The sequence below is a fragment of the Mauremys mutica genome, chromosome 12 (genome assembly GCF_020497125.1).
Source record: "Mauremys mutica isolate MM-2020 ecotype Southern chromosome 12, ASM2049712v1, whole genome shotgun sequence".
NCBI classification, from domain to species: Eukaryota; Metazoa; Chordata; order Testudines; family Geoemydidae; genus Mauremys; species Mauremys mutica.
In genome coordinates, this window is record NC_059083.1 from 26,080,426 (window position 1) to 26,106,610 (window position 26,185).

The 26,185-nt window shown below is 47.7% G+C and overlaps 2 protein-coding genes across 2 annotated transcripts in view; one reads left to right on the forward strand and one right to left on the reverse strand.

The window, feature by feature from the left end:
• Window positions 1-26,185, forward strand: part of LOC123346647 (butyrophilin subfamily 3 member A2-like) — a 122,869-nt gene that overhangs the window by 48,864 nt on the left and 47,820 nt on the right. The window lies entirely within an intron of this gene.
• Window positions 2,781-26,185, reverse strand: part of LOC123344860 (butyrophilin subfamily 1 member A1-like) — a 37,597-nt gene continuing 14,192 nt past the window's right edge. Inside the window, exons 2-9 of the mRNA XM_044981356.1 lie at window positions 17,804-17,923; window positions 15,801-16,148; window positions 13,226-13,507; window positions 11,339-11,443; window positions 6,289-6,309; window positions 5,837-5,857; window positions 5,098-5,130; window positions 2,781-3,431 (exon numbers count right to left, since the gene is read on the reverse strand). Coding sequence (XP_044837291.1) covers window positions 2,911-3,431; window positions 5,098-5,130; window positions 5,837-5,857; window positions 6,289-6,309; window positions 11,339-11,443; window positions 13,226-13,507; window positions 15,801-16,148; window positions 17,804-17,903 — 1,431 coding nt within the window. The 5' untranslated portion in view covers window positions 17,904-17,923 and the 3' untranslated portion in view covers window positions 2,781-2,910. The remainder of the gene's footprint in view (window positions 3,432-5,097; window positions 5,131-5,836; window positions 5,858-6,288; window positions 6,310-11,338; window positions 11,444-13,225; window positions 13,508-15,800; window positions 16,149-17,803; window positions 17,924-26,185) is intronic.

Here is a 26,185-nt window from a genome sequence, read left to right on the forward strand (position 1 = left end):
TACACGGACCCTTACACACCTGTGTAGCCTTATTGTAGCCAAGAGAACAGATTTTTACACAAGAAAAGATTTTGGTCTCTTCTGCTTTTTCACATCTAGTATAAGCAAAATCTCATTCACTTTCCTCCCCTAAACATTGAGCACTCTAAGGGGAAAAAAAGAAGCCAGGTCTGCAGTCTGCTTGATCCTTCATTCTACGCAAGCCTAGGAAACAAACACCAGATCTGATGGGTGTCACTACAGCAGCCTTGGTTGGACTGTTCTTTTGAAATATCATTAATGGGTCTTTTAAGTTGCTGATTTTCAGTGAAGACTTTTTGTTCTGGGAGGCAGAGAACACAACAGGGACTAGCTCTGTTTTGTCAGCTCCTAGTCATTCAAAAGCTGAAAGGCTTTAGATTCAATTTGTTTAATGTTTCTACGGTGATTTTGAAGCGATAACATTGCATGACTGCAACAAGGAGTCCAGTGGCACCTTAAAGACTAATAGATTGGGATGCATCTGAAGAAGTGAGGTTTTTTACTCACGAAAGCTTATGCCCAAAGAAATCTGTTAGTCTTTAAGGTGCCACTGGACTCTTTGTTGTTTTTGTGGATACAGACTAACACGGCTACCCCCTGATACATACTTGATAGCATGACTGGGCAGTGGGCAACCATCTAAAGATCTGTGTCACTTCTAGCTGTGACCTTTTTCTTACAGAATAGAAGCTGGCTGCCTCCCCGGCTGCAGTCCGAGTGAGGTAGGGTATGTGGTGTGGAGTCCATAGCTTGGGGAAAACACCTGCCCAGGGCTGGGCTTTGCACTGGGCCATGTGGAGAGCTGAGGGTAGAAGCGCAAGATTGAAAGAGGTGAGCAGAATGGGGAATGTTGCAGAGGTGTTCCCCCTCCCCCACAGCCTCAGCTCGCCGTGTTGCCAGCCCCCGCGCTGTAACAAGGGCAAGGCGAGTGAGGCACTTGCCTTGGGCGCGCAAAGCGGAGGGGTGCAGCTCTACTGCCCAAGCAGGGCAGAGGAGAAAAAAAAAGCCGCGATCGGTGGCAATTTGGCAGCAGGTCTTTCCCTCCGAGAGGGACTGAGGGACCCACCACCGAATTGCCGCCAAAGAGCCTGGAGCCGGCCCTTGCCTCGGGTGCAAAACTTCCTTATTACGGCTCTGGCCAGCGCGATGTCCTGGGCAGCAGGGCTGTGAGCTCCTGCCAGGCGGTGTGGTGCAGAGCTGCCCAGCCTGCCCTGGTGCTCTGGGCTGCGTGGCATGGCTGGCTCTGGCTGGACAGCACACTAATGGGAAGGGGAGCAAGGGGGTTGGATAGGGGGCAGGGGGCTCTGGAGCGGCAGTCAGCGGGTGGGGGTGTGGATATGGGTCGGAGCGGTCAGTGGGCTGGGAACAGGGGGTTACATAGGGGGCAGAGGTCCGGGGGGCAGTTAGGGGATGGGGTGAGGGTTCGGGGGGGGTGGTCAGGGGACAGGGAGCAGTGGGGGTTGGATCAGGCACGGGTCCGGGGAGGCAGGAAGCTAGGGGGATCGGATAGCGGGCAAGGACCTGGCCACACCCAGCCTCCATACCATTTTGAAACCCCGATGTGGCCCTCGGGCCAAAAGCTTTGCCCACCTCTGACCTAGGAGGAAGGAGGCCTAAGAGAAGGAGAGTGGAGCATCCCTCGTGCTTCCTCTTACTCGGAAGTGTCTGTTTGAAGAACTGAGTGTAGTCAGAGTAGAATAAACTTAATATTATATAAATAAATAATATGTAAATATGTATGTAGAGAAATGTTTGACATAATTTTTTTGCAATGTGTAATTCATACTTAGGCCCTTTCCTCACATTAGCCTTAGGTCCCTCATAACCTTCATCCAGCTCTGTCTCTAGGATAGAGCAGCTGGTGGCTTTAACCATAGATACCTGTGGTCAGTAGCTGCCCCAACTCTGCTGCTTGGAATGTGGCTGCCCCGGCCGGGGGAGCAGGGAGATGCAGCAGGGGAGGAGGCAGAAAAGCAGCGAGACACACGGGAGAACCCAAGGGGACTGTCTGTGACTCCATGTTCAGGCTGTTCTAGTGCTTGAGTGTTCTCACTTGATACATAGGAGATGAAGTCTAAATATAGGACACAAGACCAGTGGGAGTCTGTGCCTTGGTTTATAACTAAGGCTGATCTGTTCCTTCCTCCTCACAGACTCTCTGGCCACCCCCACAGCCCAGCCTCCCCTAGCCCCCATTTCCACCTCCACCTCCCAGCTGGGACAGTAAAGTGGAACAAACATGAAGAATTGTTTGTTATGTTTTATTTACAGTAAGTAGCTGGAAAGTAGCAAAGCAAAAGGAGCTGAGAAGGAGCTTTAATAACCACAGCACGGCAAGGAGATCGTCAGCTACTGAGAAGTTTTCTTAATGGCACTAAAATAGCACCAATGGCCAGGAATTAATATAGGGAATTGATGAGTTACATTCTCACTTTCAGTAACATGGTTTATCTATCAATCTGCACCTCTTACCCATCCCCCACCCTGTGTGTGACCATTAGTGTTACCAGTTGTCCTGAAGTGACTGTGGCCCCTGCAGCAGGAGCTCTGGCTGGGAGCCCCCAGTGAGATCTCAGGACACAGATCTGTACAAACCGCTCCCTGCTGCTGCTGCTTCTCCCCAACCCCCCAAACCCTGATTGATTCATGCTGTGTCCCTGCCACCCCCACCTCCGCCTGTCCCCAGCCCGGCTGTTAGTGCTGCCCCCTGCCCAGCCCCCACCTCTGCCCCTCAAGGCCCCCTAGGGCTGCAGGGGAGGGGAGGTGCTTCCACAGGTCATAGAGATAAGGAGCCAGGTTCTGGGTAGACAGGAGTCCTCCAAGGTCATAGAGACTGGGGTCCACGGGGCTAGAGAGGCTGATTTCCAGTTCCCCCCTCTGCTGTGTGTCTCAGGGACACAGTCTGAGCCGGGATCCCCCCACCACCCAGAGCCAGGGTCGGATTCTCTCCCCAGGGACGGAGCCCGGCGGGAAAGTGAAGATCGGGGCCTCATCACCAGCATCGATAAATGTCACCTGCCCCCGGTCACAGTCCAGACAAACCCGGATCCTGCTGGGGGCCCTGCTCAGGGGCAGGGGGGTCGCAGGGGAGGTGAGAGCCTGGAACTGACCCTCCCATAGCCCCACAGCCCAGATCCCCCCCTCAGGGCTAAGGCTGATCTGTTCCTTCCTCCTCACAGACTCTCTGGCCACCCCCACAGCCCAGCCTCCCCTAGCCCCCATTTCCACCTCCACCTCCCAGCAATGTCTCCCCGAGGTGAATCCCTCACAGCCCAGCACACAGGCCCAACAGTCAAATCTCTTAGGGCTGTCGGACAGATCCTGGCGTCTGTCTTCCCGTCTCACACGTTTCCGATCCTCAGACAGGATGAGGTGGGGATGAGCCGTGTCTGGATCCAGAGTCACATTCGCTGGGGAGAGAGAATCAGAGCATTAGGGGCAACGCTCAGCCCTGGAGGAGGGTTTGATGGTATCAGTGACACTCCCAGCTGGGGAGTGAGTCAGGGAATCTCCTTCCTCCAGGATTTACCCCTCAGCCCTGAGATCTCAGCACAGTGCTGGGGAGAGTCACTCCCCTGGCAGAGATGTGTCAGCGACAACAACAGCTGGGCCAGGCCTGAGACTCAGAATCTCTCCCCTCCTGCCCCCACCTCTCCCCGGGGAGGGGACTAGAGACTCTGGGAGCCCCCAGCAGCTGGTAAAACTCAGTGAACATTGACAGATCTCCCCTCCCCCTCCCACCTTAAATCTCACTGTGTCCCAGCTGCCCCTGCTGTGCTGCACTTTGCTATGGGGCCTCTCCACTGCACCCGGCCTGCTCTGAAATGTCACAGCTGGGACAGCAACAGGCCAAATGGTACCAGGATTGAACCCGCTGAGAATGTCACTGCTGAGCAGTAGTCGCAGCGCAAAAGTACGTTATCCTGGGAGACTGAGGGGCGAAACAAGGGAAGCAGGTTCATGGTGGAAGCTATGAGTGTGGGGGGAGCCAGGACAAATGAAGGTTTTGTGGGGCCGTGGGCCATAGCAAGTAAGGGCCCCTCCCCACCCCTTCTACCTGTAGAAACCCCCCCCCCCCACACACACACACTCCTGCTGGGGAATTAGGGCTGGGGCATGGGGGTGTGTGCCCTGCTCTGACCACCTGGTGTTCCAGTTGCAGAGCAGGGCAAGACCCCGCAGCCTGACACCATTCCCTGGCTGGAGTGCTGGGCGGATGGGGGAGTGGGGCAAGCACCCGAGCCTTGACCCCACTCTCTGGCAGGAGCAGTGGGCAGGCAGAGCGGGTTGGGGCACAGAGATGCCCATTTTTCTGGAGCCCCTGGGCACAGGCCCCATTGTCCCAGTGGCAAATCTGCCACTAGGGAGGAGGTACAGAATAGGTGGCTGGTGGAAAGAGGGAGAGGGTCATGCTAGTGATGGGGAGGCTGACTTGACGTCCTGTTTACCAGACGCAGGAGCATGCTGGGGTCATGGTGGATGGAGACAGGAGAAAAGAGACAAGCTCACAGCACTGATCACAGGAGCTTCTCAGATCTGTAGAATGGAGCCAGTGGAGCCCTTGTCTGTGATCAAGGTTCTGTTCCTCTGCTTGAGACAGGAGCAAGGGTCTCACACAGACACAGTCCCTGATCACCCCGTCAGTGTGGGGTAACTGCAGAGCTCCTGGCTTTCTTTACAGGGGAAAAGATGAAGGAAGAAACAAAGGAACGCTGGAGATTGGACATCAGCACAGGGAGATAGAACAAACTCCCCCTGAAGAAGTGATTGTGGAGGTGCATGTCCTACTGGTTCTATACATTGAGTGGCAGCTGCTATCACAGATCTCTGCAGGGTGCAGTGCATATGCAAGCCGTGAAGAGGCGGGAAGAGTAGATGCAATATGCTATGGATTCATTATGGTATGGTAGGACATAGGCACAAACTCCACCTCACCTTGTGATACACCGTGAAATGAAGGGTGCTGGGGAGGTCTGCCCTGAACTATCACCTCCACTCCCATATACAAGGAAAAAGAGGCATATTACCTCATGGGAACAGAGATTTGGACATTGATAAAATATGATCTTTAATTACCTTCTTCTATAGGTGCCATGGATCTTCTCCACCCTAAAACCAGCCACATAATTAGAGAGGAGAGCAGATCTGAACATGTATTGCATGATTCAATATTGTACAAACTAATATACTGAGGGAAAGAGAAAGTTCTAAGTTCATCAGAAACTGCACTGGGTTGCATGAGTGTTTCTCTCCCAGGGTTGATCTTCACTGCAGGGTTAGCTCAGGATCTTATCTGGCTATTGCCCCAACCTGTTTAATGCACAAGCACAAAACTCTGACTCAAGTTTGGTGGTGCTGGCAAGACTTTGGGTAGAGGCTATAGCCCAGGTACCACTTTAATTCAGGTTGGTTAGATGCCTACTTTGCAGTGTGGAGGGAAGATACTCATCTCAGGTGCTGATAGTCCACCAGTGCCTTCGCACAATTCCTCCTGGGCAATATTTTTTTGGCCATTACCTACTTTACTACAGTATTACTTATCAATTTTTCAAATTAGCTTTTGGTGTGAAATTCATCCAGTTTAGTCTTTCCCCACATTTTATAAAGTTACATTAACAAACAAACCCCCAAAGAATGATGATGATGATGATAATAATAAAAAAGCAAGCAAACAAACTAAAAATGTTTCCTATTGCAATAATTTTAAAATTTAAATTTAAAAGCAAACCACCCCACCACAATTAAACAAACAGCCACATGAGACTCCAGACTGGTACGAAAAGTTTCTTTTCAGAGGAAGGACAATGACACTTACTTATCTCGTTATCTCGTTTCTCTGAAAATGAAAGAGAAAGAAATGGTATTTTTTTAGGCATTTCCCTTTTCTTATGTTTTATTTCTCTTTATCATCAGTACGACAGAAAAGGCTGAGAGAAATCAACATCTTCTTCAGGACATCAGACAAGAGTATCCAGTGGTACCTTCTGGTCTTAAACTCTGTGACTCTATTGCATATCAGTTTTTCAAATTAGCTTTTGGTGTGAAATCTCTCCACTTTAGTGGTTCCCCACATTTTACACAATTACACTGACCCTTCCACAAAAGAATAATAATAAAAAGCAAGTAAACAAAAAGAGAGGTTTCATATTACAACAAATCGTAGAAGTTACATTTTACAGTGAACGCCACAACATTTAAACAAACTGCCACATGAAGATCCAATTACAAAAAAAAAATCCTTTTCAGAGGAAGGATAATGACACTTACCAATTTCTATATCTCGTTTGCCTAAAAATTAAACAGACAAAAAATGTGTGTTAGGTGTTTTGCTTTTCTTAAGTTTTATTTCTCTTTATCATCACTTTGGGTACGTCTACAGTATGGGATTATTCCGAATTTACATAAACCGGTTTAGCAAAACAGATTGTATAAAATCGAGTGTGTGCGGCCACAGTAAACACGTTAAATCGGTGGTGTGCGTCCACGGTCCGAGGCTAGCGTCGATTTCTGGAGCGTTGCACTGTGGGTAGCTATTCCGTAGCTATCCCATAGTTCCCGCAGCCTCCCCCGCCCCTTGGAATTTCCGGGTTGAGATCCCAGTGCCTGATGGGGCAAAAATCATTGTCGCAGGTGGTTCTGGGTAAATGTCGTCAGTCACTCCTTCCTCTGGGAAAGTACGGCAGACAAGCATTTTGTGCCTTTTTTCCCTGGATTGCCCTGGCAAATGCCATAGCATGGCAATCATGGAGCCTGTTTTGCCTTTTGTGGCTATCACCGTATGTGTACTAGATGCTGCTCACAGAGGCGATTCAGCAGCGCTACACAGAAGCATGCTTTTGCTTTTGCATGACAGCAGAGATGGTTACTAGCCATACTGTACCATCTACCATACCATAAATTGGTAATAAGATGATCATGGTTACCAGTCCTTTTGCACTGTACCATTTGCTGCTGTCATAAGTGCCCCTGGCTGATCAGCCAGGGGCGCAAAAGCCAAAATTGGGAATGACTTCCTGAGTCAATCCCTCCTTTTTGGTATCTAAAAATAGAATCAGTCCTGCCTAGAATATGAGCAAGTGTACTAGAGAACCCCTGTATCATAGAACCAGAGAGCACAGCTGCTCTGTGTCAGATCCTGCAGAAATTATGAGCTGTATGCTATTCACAGGGGGTGCTCCTGCAACAACCCCACCTGTTGATTCCGTTCTTCCCCCAGCCTTCCTGGGCTACCATAGCATTGTCCCCCCACTTGTGTGATGAAGTAATAAAGAATGCAGGAATAAGACACAGTGACTTGTTAGTGAGAAATGAGTGGAAGGCAGTCTCCAGCTGCTATGATAGTCCAGACAGGACAGTAAGGAGTGTGGAGGAGAGGAGCCCAGCATCCCTCTGCTAGTCCAGGGGCAATTGAATCTTTTCTTTACACATGAAGGGTGGGGGCTGATGGAGCTCAGTCCCCTGTTGCTATGATGATGATGGTTACCAGCCATACTGCACCATCTACCAGGAAAAATTAGGGCCAGGCGCCCTTGGTTGACCTAACTGATGCTAGTCGGCATGGTTACCAGTCCTTTTGCACTGCCCCATGTGCCAATAGGCTGATGATGAGGACAGGTACCAGTCCTTTTGTACCATCAGCCACCCATGGCAAGGGGGGGAGCAAGGATGTTGGTGTTGAGTGCTGCACCATTGTGTCTAACTGCAGCATTCAGTAAAGATAGGGTGACATGTAAAAGAGTCAAGAGAGGATTGTTTTCCCTTTCACTTCTGGGGGTGGGGGTGTGTGTGTAAATTGCCGAGCTATGCCCTGACCCACCGCGGACACTGTGTTTGACCCTAGAAGCATTTGGAGCTCAGCCAAGAATGCAAATGCTTTTCCGAGACTGCAGGCACTGTGGGATTGCTTGAGTCCTCCAGTCCCCGCTCCAGTCCCACCTCCATGAGCGTCCATTTGATTCTTTGGCTTTCCGTTACGCTTGTCACACAGCAGTGCGCTGAGTCCCTGCTATGGCATCTGGGTGGAGATTTTTTTTAAATGATTTTGAATTTCGTCTTCTGTAACGGAGCGCTGATAGAACAGATTTGCCTGCCCTTACAGCGATCACATCCGCATGGTCCATGCGGGAGCTCTTTATTTATTTTGATTTTTAACTGCATCGCCACACGTGCTGATCGGAGCTCCACGCTGGGCAAACAGGAAATAGTCAAAAGTTCGCGGGGCTTTTCCTGTCTACCTGGCCACTGCATCCGAGTTCAGATTGCTGTCCAGAGCGGTCAGTGGTGCACTGTGGGATACCGCCCGGAGGCCAATACCGTCGATCTGCGGCCACACTAACCCTAATCCGATATGGTAATACCGATATTAGCGCTACTCCTCTCGTTAGGGAGGAGTACAGAAACCGGTTTAAAGAGCACTTTATACCGATATAAAGGGCCTCTCAGTGTGGACGGGTGTGGCGTTAAATCGGTTTTACGCTCCTAAAACCGGTTTAAATCCCTAGTGTAGACCAGGACAGTTAAGGCAGGTTACTTCTATTCAATCTCTTCTTCAGGAACTCAGACAAGACCAGTGGTGCCCAAGCTTTTCCAGTCACACACCCTGGCAGTAATGGAATCTGTCTGCTCCCCCTTCCATTACTGCCCAGTTGGCTCAGCAGAGGAGCTTGGGCTGAAGGCGGAGCTGGGTGCAGAACTGGGGATAGGGGAGGAGCTGGGGCTACAGGCAGAGCTGGCCTGGGGGAGGAGAGGGAATTTGGTAGGAACTGGCCTGGGGGCAGAGCAGGAGCAGGACTGGAACTGTGGCAGTAGCCTGAGCTTGGTGGGGGGGGCAGGGGACACAGCAGAGCTGCAGATGGGATTGGATCTGGGCTGGGGGCAGAGCAGGGCTGGGTGGGGCTCCCTCCCCTCTCCCCATGGGGCTGGCTGGGACCCTGCCTTGCACCTGCTGAGGGCTGGATTAAGAAAGGGGCTTTAGGGGCTGCAGCCCAGGGCCCCAGAAAAAGGGGGGCCCTGCAAAATGATCTCCAGACTGCCAAAAGTGCAGATCTTTTTGAAGGGCTCCCTTAGCCTGGGCCCGTGGGCTGCAGCCACTAAAGCCCCTGCGTTCCAGCCCAGTCTGGCACTGGCTGGGAGGCGGCTCTGCGCGCTGACATGCCATTCCCTCCTCCCCCGCTGGGCTGGAGCTGTGAGTGCTGGGAAGCTCAATCCGCGTGCTTCCTCTTTATCATCAATATAACAGTTAAGACTGAGAGATAATTATATAAGGGAGGAGCTAGAAATAGAGGTGGCGCTGTGCTGGGGATGGCGAGGGATTGAAGGCAGAGTTGGGCTGGAGGGAGGGCACGGGGAGGAGTGGAGCTGCAATTGAGGTGGGTGCTGGGCTGGGGGGAAAGTGGAGCTCTGCCTGGGGCAGGAGCTGGGCTAGTGGGTCGAGCACGTCATGGGCTGGGGCAGAGCAGGAAGTGGAGTGGAGATGCAGCTGGGGCCAGACCTGGGTTGGGGGTAGAGCAGGGGACCGAGCGAAGCTTGGGTGGGGTCAGAGCTGGAGTTGGGGCAGAGAAGGGCTGGGTGGCACTACCTCTCCATGCCCCATGGGGGCTGGCTAGGGCCCTGCCATGGACCCCGTCCCCCAAACAGTCCTTCGTGCGCTCCTAGCAGGGCACACCCCACAGTTTTTGGAACACTGGACAAGAGGATCAAGTCATTCTTTCTGGTCTTAAACTCTGATTCTATTAGACGCATACAATCATTAGACTGAATCCTCCGCACTTGTGGCAGGACTAAGTATTTTATCTATTCTAGACTACCCTGACAGGTGTTTGTCTAACCTGCTCTTAAAAATCTCCAATGAAGGAGATTCTACATCCTCCTTTATTCCATTTATTCCCTACTCTGCCTGTTAGGAAGTTTTTCCTAATGTCCAGCCAAAACCTTCCTCACTGCAATTTAAGCCCCTTGCTTCTTGTCCTATCCTCAGAGGTTAATGAGAACAATTTATCTCCCACCTTCTTGTAACAATTTTTCACAAACTTGAAAACTGTTATCATGTCCCCCTCAGTCCTCTCTTCTCCAGACTAAACAAACCCACCTCCCAGTCCCCTGATTAAAAGAGGGCCAAAACTGAAAGACTTGCCACTGGGAGGGGGCACTAAGTGTGTTAACCACTAGGCCACCTAACCCACCAATGACTCTATTACACTTCTACAGGGGGATCCAATTGTGTACAAACATTTTCTTCTTAGGGAAGAAAATGACATTTGTCAATTTCTAGATCTCGTTTCACTAAAACATAAACAGAAATAGATATCAAAATTGTTAGGAGCTTTCCTTCCCTTATATGTTATTTCTCTTTATCATCAATACAAATTTAAGGCTGGGTGATTATTTCTATTCAATTTCATTTTTTCTATTGTTTTCCCACAAACACAGCCCCAATAACATTTGGGTGTGAAGTTTATCTAGTTTAGCTAGGTTTATAAACTTTGGAGTAACACACCCTGTCCTGGGGCCCAGCCCCTTCCCGGTCAGGATGAGACAAAAACTCCTCTGGGCTCAAGTGGCCTCATTTCCTACAGGGCCTGCTCCACTTGGAAGAAATGATCTTCAAAGGGACAGGTTGTCACAGGAGGGGGCAGCGACCAGGAGGGAGGCTGCTGGAACTCAGGGGAACTGATTCTTGCAACAGAGCCACTCAGAGGAAGACAACTTACCTAGGCTATTCTGTGGGGCTGGGGAGGGGAAGCTACGACCTTTGTTGGAAGAATTCCACGCCCTAGTGGGCTGCCCTGTCCCCTCCCCTGCTAATCTCCTGGGGCACCCTGAGCCCCGCGGGGGCCCCCAAACCCGGAGCCTGAGCAGCTGCCCCTTTTGCTCCTCCCCCCCATCATCTGATTTCTATTGGGCCTATCACTGTAACATTGAGGTGCAATACATTTTGTTAGCAAAAAAAAAATTGAGTACAAATATGAGAGACTAGGCTTCACACAACCTTGTCTCAAGTGGAACCAGAGACAGAGAGCGATAACCGCCTGAGAACTGGGAAGAGAGGGGGATGAAGAACCAAGCAGAACACAGATGTGTCTGCTATGATCCAATTCTCTGGTTCAGTTCTATTGTTTGAGACTCTCCTCCTGTCTATTCTTTCCTCTGCACCTCTGCCCCCAGCCTCTATCAATAAATTCACATCCATTCTTCTTCTTTATTTAGGACCAGATCAGCAGATCACACGTTCTTTTCATGTTAAATCCCTAAATTGCCCTTATTTATTTATTAGAAAAAAACCCTTTATTTACAGTATATTTCTCCCTCTGATATTTACCTTTTATTTTAAACAGATAAACAGTGAGGCCAATGAAACCAAATAAAACCACCAGGATCACACTCAGAGCCACCATCCAGGGATTCACCCTGGGGAAAAAGGAATCTGAAAAACAAAACACCCAGGGCTTGCCTTAGTTTGGAAGTAGTGACTAAAAGCAGATTTTTTTCATACAAACACATAAATAGTGCCCAGCAGGATTTGTGTGAGCGAAGAGTGAAAGAACGGCCATGTCTACACTACTCAAAAGACCAGAAACTGTTTTTAAATATGGCTCCATTCAACACAGCTTTACCAGTGATTTATCCTTGAAAACACAGCCCTGATTTGATTCATTGCTATTCAGAGGGCCACAGAGATCAGAGGCAAATTCTCTGCTCTAAAACCCCATTGACTCTAATAGAGTTATACCAGAAAAGAATTTGGCCCTTAGCTGTAAGCAATATTCAGAAATTGCCAGATTAATTAGCATATTTTTGAAAAATCCACAGTTACCCCCTAATATTGGGAAAAACCATAATCACAATTTTTCCAAACAATTGTGGTGCAAATTAACTAATTTCCATTTGCTCTTCTTGTGTTCACAGTGATTCGGTCATCTAAACAGGATGGAAGTTTCAAATATGTCTAATGTCTTTTCCACACGTGGCTTGTGCTCTGATTTAGTTAACCTGGGGCAACCTTCTTACGGGGTCACTCTTAAAGTGGTTCAAAAGTTGACAACATAGGAGGGTTGCACCAATTTAAATACATTGATTCACAAAACCTTAAATCATAAAATCAGCTTCATAGTGCTCTATCTCCATTTAGCTGAAGTCGATAAGGAATTGATTGAAGCTAAATCTATTGAGGGCCAGGGGCGGCTCTAAGAATTTGGCTGCCCCAAGCAGGGCGGGAAGCTGCAGGGGGCGCACTGCCGGGCGCCAGTCCCGCGCCTCCGCGGGACCTCCCGCAGACGTGCCTGCAGAGGGGCTGCTGGTCCTGCACCTATGGGGAAGCTTCCGCAGGCATGCCTGCGGGAGGTCCACCCGAGCCGCGGGACCGGCGCACCCTCTGCAGTCATACCTGGAAGGTCCGCTGGAGCCGCCTGTTGCCCCACGCGTGCGCTTGGCGCGCTGGGGTCTAGAGCCGGCCCTGTTTAGGGCACTCTGAAACTTATACAAGAAGTGTTCACACAAGCAGGTGTCATCCATTAACTAATCAGTACATCTTTTGTGTGTAGAAAAGGGGTAAAATGAGTCCTTTTGTGGATCCGGATCAAAGTAAATTAAGGAATGCAAGTTCCATTGAATGTCAGTAAAAACAACATCACATGACTTAGGTGACATTTCACAAAGCTAATGAGGTTGGTGAAGTGAACAGATCACTAGAGCCCTGCGTGGATACAGAATTGGTATCCGCATCCAATCTGCAATCCCCCAAAATGATGAGGCTATCTGTGGCTATAAAGTAGCTATCTGTGGGTTTACAGGGCTCTACAGATCACAGGCAAGCCAGAGTACAAAATTTACCACATTCAGAAAAATCATTAAGGTGAATTTAAGGTTACAGGAGCCTAGTGCATCAGTGGATTGAGTGAAAGTTCCCTCTCAAAAAGGTTGGAAGGCGTGTGTGTGTGTGTGCGTGCATGCGTGCGCACGCACACTAGAATATCAGGAAAGTCGAACTTAAAATTAAATTTACATGAAATTCAAAATGTTGATAGTCTGAATACTCACAATTAAGGGAATCAAATTGCTTAAAATGTAACCCTGTAAAGACACTCTCTTCTGTGTTTATGCATGGATTATGAAATATCCAACACAGATGTTTCAGTTCTTTTCTTCCTATGTTTTGTTTCATTTCTAATGGTGGTGAGTTCAGTGTGGGATTTGGATGGTAACTGACCTGCTATATAAACTGCTGATTCCTTTTCTTGATTGAGAACGGTGTTCCTGATGCAACACGACAAGTTTTGGTTTGAATGTTCTATTACAATGAGAGCAGTTTCTGTTTCAAACAGGCCATTATCTCTTTGGGATGTTGTTTCAGAGAGTGATGGTAAATGTCGCCCACTGCGATCTTTCCACAGCACTTCAGGCTCTGGGTACCAACCAGCTGATTGACAAACCACCCGGATCCCTCCATCTTGGTGACCCTCCACAGAGATAAGAGGAGCAGAGCCCAGAGCTGAGGGGAAATACATAAAGGTGTCAATTCCATATGTTAATAAAGCAGAAGGGACAGTTTGTGGATCCCTTACTCACACTAGAAAGCACTAATTCATGCGGGTAGTCAGTAGAAGGGATAAATGAATACTAGAATGTCTGAAATCCCAAGACTCATGAGCACACAAAAATTTGAACAAATATTTAAAATAGTTTCACTGAGTCAGTGGGAGATATTGTCATCTCAACACAGGAGAAACTGAGTGCTGACACCTTTGGAGATATTACAATGTAGATAACTGAATAGGATCTGAACTTTAGAAAATCTAATCATTAGTGCATTAGCTAGATATAGTTATTTATACAAAAAAATCTAATTGGCTCATGGTGAAAGTGTTAAAGCAGCAGAGGGAAAATGCTCAGTCTTGTCTAAGGCCTGGTCTACACTAAAAAGAGGGTTCGAATTAGGGTACGCAAATTCAGCTACGTGAATAGCGTAGCTGAATTTGAAGTACCCTAGTTCGAACTACTCACCCATCCAGACGCGGCGGGGTCGAACACCGCGGCTCCCCCGTCGACTCCGCCACCGCCGTTTGCAGTGGTGGAGTACCGGAGTCGACCACAGCGCTTCCGGAGTTCGAACTATCGCGTCTAGATCAGACACGATAGTTCGAACTCTGAGAAGTCGAACTCACCGCGTCGACCCGGCCGGTAAGTGTAAACCTACTCTAAGAGTGATAAATGCATAATTTCCCCTCCCACTAGGACACTCTGCACTCCATATCCACCATAGTAAAAGGATTATGGTATAAGTATGATATAATTATGTTGCATCTTGTACAAGATGTGTCAAGTAAGGTGTCAATGGAAAAGTTATGATTGGCTGAATGATTATCCTATGTGTATGCATGTATCATTTTTGTATCTGGAGTTATGAATATTGACTATGCATCTGTATTTCAAATGTGCTTGCTCTGGGTAACACCCACAACTCGCCTTTCAGGTACAACAGTGAAGAAACTAGACAGTGCTAATGGCTCATCAGTGAAAACAATGGGCCATGGAAAAGCTTTGTCCTCACTGAGGGACACTTCAGACAGCCTATGGATAATGGCTGCCATGACTCATCAAGCATTCAGGGGCATGTGACTAGATCACATGATACTGAACTCCATTTTGGTACCTGTATTTTTCCTCAAACTGGGCTGGGAACTTGGCTTGGAACAAAGGGGTTCCTGCCATATAAAAGAAACTGTAAAAGGGGGAAGTGACATCACCAATTGGCCTCACTTGCTCCACAACTCAACACATGGATGTACCTCTGGAAGAGCACAGACTTTGAACTGGGGAAGTGATGGTCCCAGATGGGAAAGATGGAAACCCTGCCTGTGTATGAAACATCTATAAACTGCTTGTACTATCTAACAGGGTGAGGCACTTTTTTATTCAAATCCTGTGTGGTATATTAGGCTTAGATTGGGTTTTTGTTTATTTGCTTAATAATCAACTTTGATCTCTTTGCTATCACTTATCTATCTTTCTGTAGTTAATAAATCTATTTTATATATTTTTTTACCTAAAATAATGGTCAGGCTTTTGATCAGGGCAGGATGATACAGATCCAGGGTCCTAGGTTGGGGAGCTGGGGGGTGTTTTGGCTGAAGCTTCGCTATTGTTGCTTCATGAGTGCCTGGCCAGATGCATTCATGCACAAAAATGGGTGTGGTCCCTGCCTGTGGATGTTGGTGTGAGTGCAAGTGTGGAGGGCTTTGCAGTTTGTCACAACATCACGGTGCAAGAGGGAACCCAGACTGGTGAAACAGAGGGCTCAGCTTTACCCCAGTTCCAAATGGTACCCCAGGGGAACCCATCACACCCACCACCACCATTATACAGTCTTAGCAAATAAGAATACTGCATTTGATTTGAACTAAAACTGTGAGGAACAACCAACAGTGAACCAATAAGACGGTCATAAAAGTCTGTCAGTCCCATCTTAGCCACACATCCTAGAAATGACTGCAGAGCAACTGGAAGGCCATGTGTGTCCAGAAGTCTTTCCTCTCTTGACTAAAGACCGCTTTGGGGTCAGTTAAGATTGGGTGAGAAAGTGCCTTGGCCATCCTGAAAATGTTTTTAATAACATGTTGGGAAAGTTTCCAGCATATTTTCCTGGTATGAAAGTGGCTGTTTGCTGAAAGTTAGATACACTGTGTTATTGTGAAATATTTCACAAGCAGGGAGTCACGGTTGTAATAGGAAAGAATAAAGCCTGCAGACCACACACACAGCTAAAACTGTTAGGAGCTACTGACCTGCTACCCGTAGTTCCAATACAGTTTCTCCATAAAAAGTACCATCTTGAACATAACAGAGGTATAGTCCTTCATCAGCACGTCTGATATCGAGAATCCTCAGGGGAACAATCCCATCTGTGAGTCCGGCTTTCAAAAGCTCTGTCCTTCCCTGATACTCTGGCCTCTGCCCATCAAACCAATCCTTCCCATCACGATACAGGTGCACAAAGGATTCAAACTCAGATCGAAACCATCTCACCTCCATGTTTGCAGCACTCATGCTGGGGGACAGGTGACAGGGTAATACAGTTTCCTGACCCAGGATGGCAGTGACAGGGTCAGAGGGTCCAATCACTGTGAGCTTTGCTGGAAAATGCACCATGAAAGTAACAACAACAAAAAGCAGGTCAGAGGAAAAAAGCAATTTGATATGAAGGACACAGCCAAGAGGTTCCATTTCAGACAAACTTTCCAAAAACTTCAGCCAGGGACAGACACCAGCATGGAACATTTCAGCCTCAATGTTTAAGAGAGAGCAGCGCTCATGGGCAGCGGGACTGGGGCTCTGTTATAAGAACACTCAGCCTCAGTGTATGGCACAGGCACACAGCACTGAGATGGGGCGAGGAGCTGATAACAGACAAGTTTAGCGCATGGCCCAGGCACAGAGCACTGGACACAGTGGGGAGCTGAGAATTGGTAGGCTCAGTGCATGACAGAGGCACACAGTGCTGACACGGGGTGGGAAGCTGAAGACAGGTGTATTCAGTCCATGTCATAGTCACACATCAGAGAAACTGAGGCAGAGAAACGGTAATGGACATTTTTAGTGTATAGCTGAGACAAGCTTACTATTTAACAGTCTGTTTTCCTGAGTGTTCTCAAATTGACACACTTGCTGCCGTTGCCATGACATTTGCTGGGCCTCAGCAGGAATAAGGTAGGGTTGATTGATGGGCCATATCTGGTGTTCTTTCACCAAAGTGTTCCTGAGACATGGCCACATTGCTAGAGCTAATTTTTGGACAAATATGGTTCAATGCTTCACATGCTCAAGAGACTAAATAACCAAATTTAGTGAACATTATTGTCTAAAGACAAAACAATGCACTACATAAAGGAGACATATACATCTTCCTCCCAGGAAGCAGGTCTTATCTTGCAGCAGACTCACTTTACACAAAAGGTGTGCTAGAAAAATACACCCCAAACCCACTTATACCACGGCTGTTTACAAGTGAAAAAGCACTTTAATCGTCATGTAAGATCCAACCCACCACTTTTGGATACCACATTCCAAACCTGATGGGTGTTGAGGTACATCCCAACCAGTGCTAGGGCACATCTTTCATGGCTTTGATAGGCTTCCTATTTTCTATTGTGAAGGCTAACTTCAGATTTGTAAAGAGTTGTGGGATTTTAGATACTGGTGAACAGTATTGTGGGAAAAGCATCATACATTCAGTTAACTTAACTTCCCAACTCTCTCTCTCTCTTTCTCTCGCTAATGTATATTATAGGACTACAGTGCACATAATGCCTAATAATATAGTGTATACTACACATAACATATATGTATTAGCGAACAGGCCCAATTAAAAAAGTCACATGACATCAATATATTCTGGTTCATCTTATGTTTTTGTGCACATTAATTTCAAACTAGGGCTCTGATCTTTTTTACATCTGAAACCCACTAAGTTATTTTATTTTATTTATTATTGTGATTATTAAACACTTCAATAAGTGTCCACCCAATGCTTTGGGCATCTTTGACAATCTTTTAAAAATACTTATGTGAAGAAACAGACCTGGGCACTATCCCAGGAACAAATAAAATAACCCAGCAGCAGCAACACAATCAGGGCAAAAACTGAATAATGATGGCGCTGATCTTGCTGTTTGATTAAATTCACTCACTGTGAGTAGTTCCATTGACGTTGAGTGCAGCATGTTGTTAAGATACTTCAGGGGCCTAAATAAATCCTTTAAGGAACAGCAGACACAGGGCGGATTCCTACCTGATTCCATCCTGTGAACATAACAAGTAAAGAAGAAAATAATAAACCCAGGGAGAGGGAAGCAGGCTCTGGAGATGTGGCAGAATGAGAGAATCTTCATCTTCTTCACTGTAACTTGATCTAAAAAACAGAAAACAGAAAGTTATCACAGCGAGTATAACACTGACTAACATTAAATCATTAAAGTCAAACATTAAAGAGGGCACAGTAAATAAATACATTGTTAAGTGAACTCTTTCATACTATGAAGTTAGAACAGCCATTCAATTAAATTTGAAAATGTGATTTCTTTACAAGTCTGATTTTTACCCATCCCTACAAAATCCATGTTAAAAAAAAAAGAGTTAGATCGGTGTAAAAGTTGCTAGAAATTCTACCAATGGAGAAAAAAGATTTAAGGAATTAGAAAGCGTGCGTGTCAGAAAGAGAGATTCTCATTTGTATTTTTTTTCACCCATTTCTTTTCTTTCGACATATCAGAGGCAAAATGATTCAGTCCCATAAACAAAGTTATAAGTAACATGGAACACAGAGGAAGACGCTTCATAAAATTAGATTTGCTAGAGCTCATAACTTACTTTACAAAACAGAAATACACAGTAAGTTAATTCATAGCAAATCTCCCTTTGAAGGCATTGAGAGCAATACCAGGTCCAGTTTTCTTGAATAAAACATAGGAGCAAAGAAATAGATTCTTAAATCAAATAACCGGAATAGTCTGGAGTTACATTACACTGAAAGGAGAGGGGAAAATAGCTTATGTATCATTTTGAATATATCATTCAAATGCAAAGTTTGTATTCAGAGTCAGACACATCTATCCTGGGATTATTAGATCATTTTGCAGTTCATAATTCACGCAGGGAATAAATGCCTACTAGGAGATATCAAAGAACAAGGGAGATGGCATTCAAGTGACAGCAGCTCACCTACCTGATACATCCTGGAAATAAGCTTTGGAACAGTTTTGAGCTCTCTCTGGTGTTCCAAGGTTTTCTAAAAGCCTCATCCATTCTCCTCTGGTTAGTTTACATTGTCAGTGACTATTTCAGTGATGAGACTGAAAAAAATAATTCTTACTAAGATATTACAGAGACAACGAGTTGAATCCTGGTCTTTCTTTCCGTATTTCTGCCAAAATGGTGTTTATTTTTTATTGGACACAGAAGTGTCTCTCTCGATGCCTTCCAAAAGCAAAAGTAGAAAAGGAACTGGAATGCTATGGTGATTTCAGTCCCTATCACGCCCTTGTTCCAGTTTAGAGAAAAGGATCCTCCCCCAAAGAAGTCCTCCTAGCCTGCTGGTGTTGGTGGCAGCAGAGTCAAATATCCAAGTACCCCCAATCTGGCTGAAGGCAATGAGAATTTCAAAGGAGGCTCAGCTTCTTACTCCTCGAGAACTGCTAAATTCGGTCATAATAAGCATTATATTTTTCATCTCATGTTCCCAATGGAAACTCTCCTTTTAATTACTTCGGTAATAAACAGCCTTTGTCAGGCTACACTGGAGTTTATGGTGAAGTGAGTATCTTTATTGCTCTAAGGTTGAAAGCTAAAGCCCAACCCATCTCTGTTCTCAGGTAGGAGTTAAACAGGGATCAAACTGTGTTAATTGATTCTAAGTTCTGATTGGTCAGCAGACCTGGTGCTCTCTTTGTGATAGGATTCCTGGGGCACAATCTGGAACTGAGGTACTGCTGTGCCCCCTTAACTCTCCAGCCTAGGGTGTCTCTCACAATGCCTTGCTAGTGACAAGAAACAACCCCCTCCAGGTGCTGTTATCACTCAGCAGAACAGCAGGGGGAGCCCCACACTCAGCTAGATTGTCTGAATGCTCCCAGAGCCACTCATGAATCACACAGAGGGTATGTCTACACTACCAGAGTAGTTCGATTCTACTTAAATCGAATTTGTGGAACCGATATTACAAAGTCGAACGTGTGTATCCACACTAAGGACAGTAATTCGACTTTGTGAGTCCACACTAACGGGGCAAGCGTCGACATTGGAAGCGGTGCACTGTGGGCAGCTATCCCACAGTTCCCGCAGTCCCTGCTGCCCATTGGAATTCTGGGTCGAGCCCCCAATGCCTGCTGGAGGAAAAAATGTGTCGAGGGTGGTTTTGGATAACTGTCGTCATTCAACTGTCACTCCCGCCCTCCCTCCCTGAAAGCGCCGGCGGGCAATCAGTTCGCACGCTTTTCTGGTGAGTGACAGCGCGGATGCCACAGCACTGCGAGCATGGAGCCCGCTGCGATCATCGCTGCAGTTATGGCCGTTGTCAACTCCTCGCACCTTATCGTCCACCTTTTCCACAGTCAGATGCTGAGAAATCGGGCGAGGAGGCTACGGCAGCCCGGTGAGGACATGAAGCCACAGAGTGGCACAGACCTCTCAGAAAGCACGGTACGCCGCGCCGTGGAGATCATGGTGGCAATGGGTCATGTTCATGCTGTGGAACGGCGATGCTGGGCCCAGGAAACAAGCACGGACTGGTGGGACCGCATAGTGCTGCAGGTCTGGGATGAATCACAGTGGCTGCGAAACTTTTAAGATGCGTAAGGGAACTTGCCTTGAACTGTGTGAGTTGCTGTCCCCTGCCCTGAAGTGCAAGGACACCAGGATGCGAGCAGCCCTCACTGTGCAGAAGCAAGTGGCCATAGCCCTCTGGAAACTTGCAACGCCAGACAGCTACCGGTCAGTAGCGAACCACTTTGGCGTGGGCAAATCTACCGTGGGGGTTGCTGTGATGCAAGTAGCCAACGCAATCGTTGAGCTACTGCTCTCAAAGGTAGTGACCCTGGGAAACGTTCAGGTCATCATGGATGGCTTCGCCGCGATGGGATTCCCAAACTGCGGTGGGGCTATAGATGGAACTCATATCCCTATCCTGGGACCGGACCACCAGGCCAGCCAGTATATTAACCGAAAGAGCTACTTTTCAATGGTGCTGCAAGCACTGGTGGACCATAGGGGACGCTTTACCAACATCAACGTCGGATGGCCGGGCAAGGTTCATGACATGCGTGTTTTCAGGAACTCTGGTCTGTTTAGATGCCTGCAGGAAGGTAGTTTCTTCCCGGACCACAAAATAACTGTTGGGGATGTGCAGATGCCTATAGTGATCCTCGGGGACCCAGCCTACCCGCTAATGCCCTGGCTTATGAAGCCCTATACAGGGGCCATGGACAGTGATAAAGAACTACCGGCTGAGCAAGTGCAGAATGGTGGTGGAGTGTGCTTTTGGGCGTCTCAAGGGGAGATGGAGAAGCTTACTGACTCACTTAGATCTCAGCGAAACCAATATCCCTATTGTTATTGCAGCTTGCTGTGTGCTCCACAATCTCTGAGAGAACAAGGGGGAGACCTTTATGGCGGGATGGGAGGTTGAGGCAAATAGCCTGGCTGCTGATTACTCCCAGCCAGCCGTGCGATTAGAAGAGCCCAGCGGGAAGCGCTGTGCATCCAGGAGGCGTTGAAAGCTAGGTTCCTCAGCGAGCAGGGTAACCTGTGACTATTAAGTTTGTTTACAGACAAGCTGAACCTGCCCCCGTTTCTTTACCCAGTTAATGTTGACTATCCTCTGCAGTTACATACCCCGTTCACCCCGTTTCCCCCACTTCCAACACACGTGTAAAAATAAAATACATGTTCCATTGTTACTTAACACTGTTTTCTTTATTACTGATTTAGCGGTAAAGGGTTGAAACTGGGACGCACACTGTGGTGGGTAGGGTGTGTAGTGATGTAAAGACCGCTTCTAAACTCGAGGAATGACAGGCTCCTGCTCCTAGAGCGGTCCGCAGTGGCGGACTGGTTGTTTCAACGGAGCCTGCCACCCCTCCTTTTCGGGACTCTGTGTGGGGGGGCTATGTGACTTTGTGGCGGGGGAGGACGGCTATAGATCCCCTCCTGTGTGGCTCTGTGATCCAGGATAAGGACCGCTGCATAAGATCTCTAACTGCCCTCCCACGCCACAAAGTCACATAGCCCACTCCACACACAGAACATGAAAACCACCTCCCAGACTAACCAGAGTGCCTAGTGACTGCACTGTGTTTGTGACCTGCTGCTGATCCTGCCCCCGTGTCTGTACCCTGGTAAAGGTGACTGTCCTGTCCAATTACCAACCCCCTTCCCCCACTTCTAACACAGTCTCCTCTAAAAGAACAGGACAGAAACAGTAATTAACAGAAAAGTATTTTTTATTATCAACTAGACAGTTGGGGGATGAAACTGGGATGGAGGCTTGGGTGAGGCGGGAAGGAAAGGACTTATCAAAACTTTGGGAATGAGAACCTTTTTGTACTTGAGCACTCTGCAGGGGTGGAGTGACAGTTTTCACGGCCGCTGCCGCCCCTCCTTCTTGGCACTTTGGGTGAGGGGGGTATGGGACTTTGTGGCGGGGGAGGGCGGTTAGAGATAGACTGCAGTCGGGCTCTCTCCTCCTGCCTCCGGTCCTGCAGAACATCCACAAGGTGCCAGAGCGTGTCCGTTTGCTCCCTCATTAGACCAAGCAGCGTTTGAGTCGCCTGCTGGTCTTCCTGCCGCCACCTGTCCTCCCGTTCGCTGTGTGAGCACTGGTACTGCGACATGTTCTCCCTCCACTAGGTCTGCTGGGCCGCCTTGGCTCAGGAGCAGCCCATAAGTTCTGAGAACATCTCGTCCCGTGTCCTTTTCTTTCGCTGCCTGTCATAGGTTTATTCCCCACTTTGAACTTTAGCGTTCACAAGATGGGGACCTGCATGGACTCCTCTAAACTTAAATCCTAGTTTAGATCTGGTAAAGCTGCCACCAGCTAGAAGTTCCAGTGTCTAGCACACTCCCTGTTCCCCAAACTTTCCCTGGGGAACACAGATTCAAACTCCTTGAATCTCAACACAAAGGGAAATAAACCATTCCCCCCCACCTTCTTCCCCCTCACTTCCCCTAGTCCTTGGGAGAGATACCTGGATTCAAATTCCTTGAATCAAACAAAGAGAGATTCCCTATCCCCCTTTCCTTCCCCTGAAAATCCAAACAAGGGAAGAAATCAATCAGATTCTAAAAAGAAAAGGATTTTATTAAAAGAAAAAAAAAGAAAGTACACTATCTCTGTAACACCAGGATGGAAAAAATTACAGGGTCTAACTTATAAACCTGGAGAGACTTCCCCCGCCTCCTTTCTCAGAATAATCAAAGTAACAGCAAACAGAAATAAAGAATTTTCTCCAGCAAACACACAATTGCAAATGCAGAAATTAATTATAAGACTAATCCGCCTTTCTAATATTCACTATACTGAATAGTAGAAAATATTTCAGGCAAACTTGGAGAGCTTGGAAATACATCTGGTCTCTCTTAGATCCAAAAAGAGAACAAAAGTCCAAACAAAGAACACAGACAAAGACTTCCCTCCACAGAGATTTGAACTTATCTTGTCCCTTGATTGGTCCTCTGTTCAGGTGTTCATCAGGTTACTGCTTGTTAACCCTTTACAGGTAAAAGAGACCTTAACCCTTAACTATCTGTTTATGACACGCCCCCCAAATCGCAGACAGTGGGAGAACCACACTGGTGGTGATTTCTTCCTAGAACTTTAAAATAAACAGATTAATAAAACACATGCACCATTACACATACTACTAAGTATGTAAACAACAAGATTTTCACATTTTAAGAACACTTTTTAACCATCTGATTCTGGTAGATGTTCCAGGGTTGTGGAGAGGTTCACCTCTTCCACAGCACCATTACTTTTTCCTTCGTAGTAGACACCTTCAGGCCACTCAGCGTTGTCTCCTCCCTGGGCTATAAACTGACAAACCTGTAATTCTCTGGAATAAAAGGGTTTTAGAGAGTTAACATGGTACACTTTAGGCTTTAAGGAGGAATTAGGAAATGCTATGAGGTAATTAACAGCTCCCAGGCGCTCCTGGACCGTGAATGGTCCTTCCCATGATGCTTCCATCTTATGGACCTGTTGCGCCTTTAAGACCATAAGCTGGTCTCCTACTTTGAAGGAACGCTCTCTGGTATGTCTATCATACCAGGCCTTTTGCTCAGTTTGAGCATCCTTTAGGTTTTCTTTAGCAAGGGCCAAAGAGTGTCGGAGGGTACTTTGTAGGTTGCTTACAAAGTCCAGAATGTTAGTTCCTGGAGAAGGTGTAAACCCCTCCCATTGCTGCTTCACCAACTGTAATGGCCCCTTAACCTCATGGCCATACACAAGCTCGAATGGTGAGAACCCTAAACTGGGATGTGGTACAGCCCTGTAGGCAAACAGCAACTGCTGCAACACTAGATCCCAATTATTGGAGTGTTCATTCACGAATTTACGTATCATGGCCCCCAAAGTTCCATTAAACCTTTCCACCTGGCCATTGGTTTGGTGGTGGTACGGGGTGGCAACCAAGTGATTCACCCCATGAGCTTCCCACAGGTCTTTCATGGCCCCTGACAGGAAATTTGTTCCCGAATCTGTAAGAATGTCGGAGGGCCAACCTACCCTGGCAAAAATGTCAGTTAAGGCCTGGCACACAGTTTTAGCCCTGGTGTTGCTTAGAGCTACTGCTTCCGGCCATCTGGTAGCAAAGTCCACAAAAGTCAGTATGTATTGTTTTCCTCTGGGGGTCTTCTCTGTGAAAGGACCCATAACATCCACAGCTACTCGCTGAAATGGGACCTCAATTATGGAGAGTGGCTGGAGAGGGGCCTTGACCTGGTCTTGGGGCTTTCCTACCTTTTGGCATACCTCACAAGACCGGACATAATTGGCAACGTCCTTGCCCATCCCCTCCCAGTGGAAGGACTTCCCCAACCTGTCCTTGGTTCTGTTCACCCCAGAATGACCACTGGGATGATCATGGGCCAAGCTTAAGAGCTTTTCCCGGTACTTAGTTGGAACTACCAACTGTTTTTGAGGATGCCAGCCTTACTGGTGTCCACCAGAAAGAGTCTCCTTATATAAAAGTCCTTGTTCTACAACAAACTGGGATCGGTTAGAAGAGCTGAGAGGCGGTGGGTTGCTCCGGGCCGCCGCCCAAGCTTTCTTAAGGCTGTCATCGGCTTCCTGCTCAGTCTGGAACTGTTCCCTTGAGGCTGGAGACACCAATTCCTCTGGAAGCGATGTAGGTGATGAGGTTGTTTCCGTTGACTGTGAACTGCTCTCCGCTGGTGCACTAGGTGATATTTCAGGCTCTGGCTGAGCCTCTTGGGTAGGGTTGTCTGCTGCTTCTGCCAGTTCAGGCCCGCTGGCGCCCTCTGGCGATGGGGTTGGAGACGGGTTTGCAAGCGCTGGCGTCAGTGCTGGCATTGGTTCTGCCTCTAGTTGCTCTTCCAGTTCCGGTTCTGGGACTGGATGTACTATGGCTGTTGTAGTTGTTGGCATGGGATCCGGTTCCACCACCTCTGCCTGGGTCTCTGGTAACACAGATGGGGCCCTGGTGGACAGCTCAGGAACAGGGATGGGAGTGGAAGTTTGTTTGGCCTGGCTGCGGGTGACCACTCCCCCCCTTTTGGCCAGCTTCACATGGTTGGCCAAGTCTTCCCCCAGTAGCATGGGGATGGAATAATTGTCATAGACAGCAAAAGTCCACTTTCCTGACCAGCCCTTGTACTGGACAGGCAATTCAGCTGTAGGTAAGGTTACAGATTTTGATATGAATGGAGAAATTCTGATTTGGACCTCTGGGTTGATGAATTTCGGGTCCACTAAGGATTGGTGGATAACTGACACATGTGCCCCGGTGTCTCTCCACGCAGTACCTTCTTCCCGCCCACTCTCAAGGCTTCCCTGCGCTCCGGGGGTATTTGAGAGATATCTGGGCCTGGGGATCCTTGGCGTGATGATGATGATGGGCATGTTCAGGTGTTAGCCCCATCCTGATTCTGGCCTTTGTTTGAAACAGTTTATAATTGTTCATGTTTTCCTTGGGCATTTCAGCTGCCACCTCTGCTAAGGGTCCACTGAGCAGTGGCCTCAGCTCTATCATGTACTGGTCTTCAGGGATGCTGTACCCATGGCAGGTCCTTTCAAAATTTTCCAATAAGGCCTTAGTGTCATCACCTGCCGTGTAGGTGGGAAATTTTCTGGGATGGGGACCAGTGCCTGGAGAAGGGTGGTTGGGATTGGCTGGAACATTCTGCTTAGCCTTTTCTAATTCCAGCTCTTTGTCTTTTATCTCCATTTTTCTCCTGGGTTCAGCCTCTTGCTTCTCCATCTCTCTCTTGTGGGCAGCTTCTTCCCTGGCCATTTCTGCTTTAATTAGTTCCATCTGTCTTTGATGTTCTTTGTCTTTTTCTGCTGCTTGCAGCCTAGCCAGTTTGAGTTTGTCAACTGTTTCACTGGTACTCATGTCTGTGTGCTTTCTGGTGCTGGCCAGACCCCTCTGCAGTCAGTGAA